The sequence below is a fragment of the Triticum urartu genome, chromosome 3A, assembly GCF_056163025.1.
Source record: "Triticum urartu cultivar PI428250 chromosome 3A, HENAU_Tu73, whole genome shotgun sequence".
In the NCBI taxonomy this organism is placed as follows: domain Eukaryota; kingdom Viridiplantae; phylum Streptophyta; class Magnoliopsida; order Poales; family Poaceae; genus Triticum; species Triticum urartu.
The window spans coordinates 1,442,754-1,444,803 of record NC_141875.1 but is presented as its reverse complement, the minus strand read 5'-3'; the positions used below and the strand labels follow the sequence as shown (position 1 = coordinate 1,444,803).

General features: G+C 35.8%; 1 protein-coding gene across 1 annotated transcript; it reads left to right on the top strand.

The window, feature by feature from the left end:
• Positions 1–213: 213 nt before the first annotated feature.
• Positions 214–1,414, top strand: LOC125547432 (uncharacterized). Its single transcript, XM_048711297.2, has 3 exons — positions 214–676; positions 752–853; positions 971–1,414. The coding sequence occupies exons 1-3, from the start codon at positions 542–544 to the stop codon at positions 1,412–1,414; spliced, it is 681 nt and encodes a 226-aa protein (XP_048567254.1). The 5' UTR covers positions 214–541.
• The last annotated feature ends 636 nt before the right edge of the window (positions 1,415–2,050 follow it).

Sequence of the window (2,050 nt, the reverse complement as noted above, 5' to 3'; positions counted from 1 at the left end):
ACTATTAAAATATTTGTTAGTGTGTATATGATTTAGAAATCTCTACCATAATATTCAATAATATTAAAATATATATGAACACATGCATAGATATTCAAATGTGTATACACTACACTGTTTATGCAATATTCGAAAAATAGATCAAAAAAATATTTTAACAATAAAGAAAACTTTTGGTACATGATAAAATTTTCATTTTGTAGAATTAAAATTTTCAATGATATACATTACAATTGCATAACAATGAATAATATAACTATTATTTGAAAACAATCTTATGTGGCTAAATAATAGAAAATATATATTAATTACAATTATGATGTGGTACACATTATTTAAAATAATTATAAAAGTTTAGTATAAAAAACAAATATTTTACATCGCCCCGGGCCCAAAAATATTTTGAACCGGCTCTGAACCCTACCCTCACTCCCCCTCCCCGAACCTGAATAGAGTGAGCGAGCTAGGGTTCCTCTCCATCGCTCACTAGGGTAAACTTGGAGGAGAAAAAAAGAATCAACAAATTTTATTGCCTCGGAGTATGGTTTACATCAGGAGAAAATTGGTATTACCCATCAGCAACTGTGTTATACGCGCCGAAGCATGGGATAACAAAATGATCACAGATATAATAGGGATGGACATGAATGCAGGCGGGGAGTTCTGGCAGCTGCAAGTAAGCAACAACCCACACCACATTTTTTTCTTTTACTTTTCTCTTCTTTTCGTGCCTTTTCTCACATTTTTTTAGCTCAAGTCAGCCACCAGGGCAAAAGATAATTTGTTTACTAGAGTGGCAGCCGCTGAAGCGTTCGTCACATCGAAGCTTCCAGCTCCCGACCACCACCCTGAGGTAAATCCCTCATGGATGTCTTTCTGTTTTCCATAGTATTCTTCTTTATTTTTGTTTTATTGTTTCAACAGCAATCTAACGGCCATTCTCAATTTTATTTCCAATTACGAGGATCAGAAAAGAACAAAGATCATAGCAGTGGTGAAAGACAAGTGTGTTGTTTTTAAAAAGGAGATGGTGAAGCTAATTGAGTCCACTGTGGATACTGAGGAGATTGAGTCAACAGTCAGCAGGCCTATCCGAGACAAAAAGAAGAGATGGCGACATGGACGAAACATCGATGAAGAGCAAGACATGTGGCGAGCAAATGGCAACGACGATGATGAAGATGACGCTGAACATGAGGACAGAGTTGACGAGCAAAACGTCGGCTGTGACAAGCGATATTCCCAGAACAATGACAAGGACACCGAGGAAGAGCAAAGACCTTATGAAGATGCCGACGGGTGTAGCAGAGGACTTCATAGCGAACAAGACAAGGCATTTTTGTTTGTCTGGATCATTGTAACATGTACTTGGATGGAAAGGATGCAAGTTTGCTGTGTTGGCAATAAGCAATGACTCCTGTAGGTGCTAGTACTAGTTGAATGTTTCCTAGGAAATAACTAGTATCATGATTAACTAGAATATATAGACAAAACAAAACCATGCATGATTTTTGGGTGCTTTTACGCATATAAAAACATAGGAACCAAACATTTAAGGTTCTGCTATAACCCAGATTACTATTACCTTATCGATTCCTTTCATTCTTATCTATTTATGATAGGAACAAGGTACCCTGATGCCTCCCCTGTTTAAAAACCTGAAATAAGAAAAGGAAAACCTGAAATCCCCATAAAAACGGAAGGAAAACCAAAATAAGAAAGCCCATAGGCTGGGTGGAATACCTGCCATATATGCGCCTATGCCTCGTTTTGTGCACAAGGTATTAAACAAATGTGATTCTAAAAAGATATTTATAAATATTAAACATGTATAAAAAAATTTACACTGTCTTAACATTTCTAAAATGAGATTTTTAAAAAAAGTTTTGAAAAATGTGTATTTAGAATATTTTTCAAATATAAACAAACAAACGCATGACATGAGCATGATCTTTGGAGTTAGTACATGAGTGGTGCTAATATTTCTTTGTTTCCGATGCAGTTTTAGTGCAGTACGTGCTAAATTCCCAACACTTCTTCAGTGTAGTTC

Coding starts and splice junctions, on each gene's coding strand:
- LOC125547432 (XM_048711297.2), top strand. CDS start 542: ATGGTTTACATCAGGAGAAAATTGGTATTACCCATCAGCAACTGTGTT. Junction 677..751: donor GGGAGTTCTGGCAGCTGCAA/GTAAGCAACAAC, acceptor ACATTTTTTTAG/CTCAAGTCAGCCACCAGGGC. Junction 854..970: donor CTCCCGACCACCACCCTGAG/GTAAATCCCTCA, acceptor TACGAGGATCAG/AAAAGAACAAAGATCATAGC.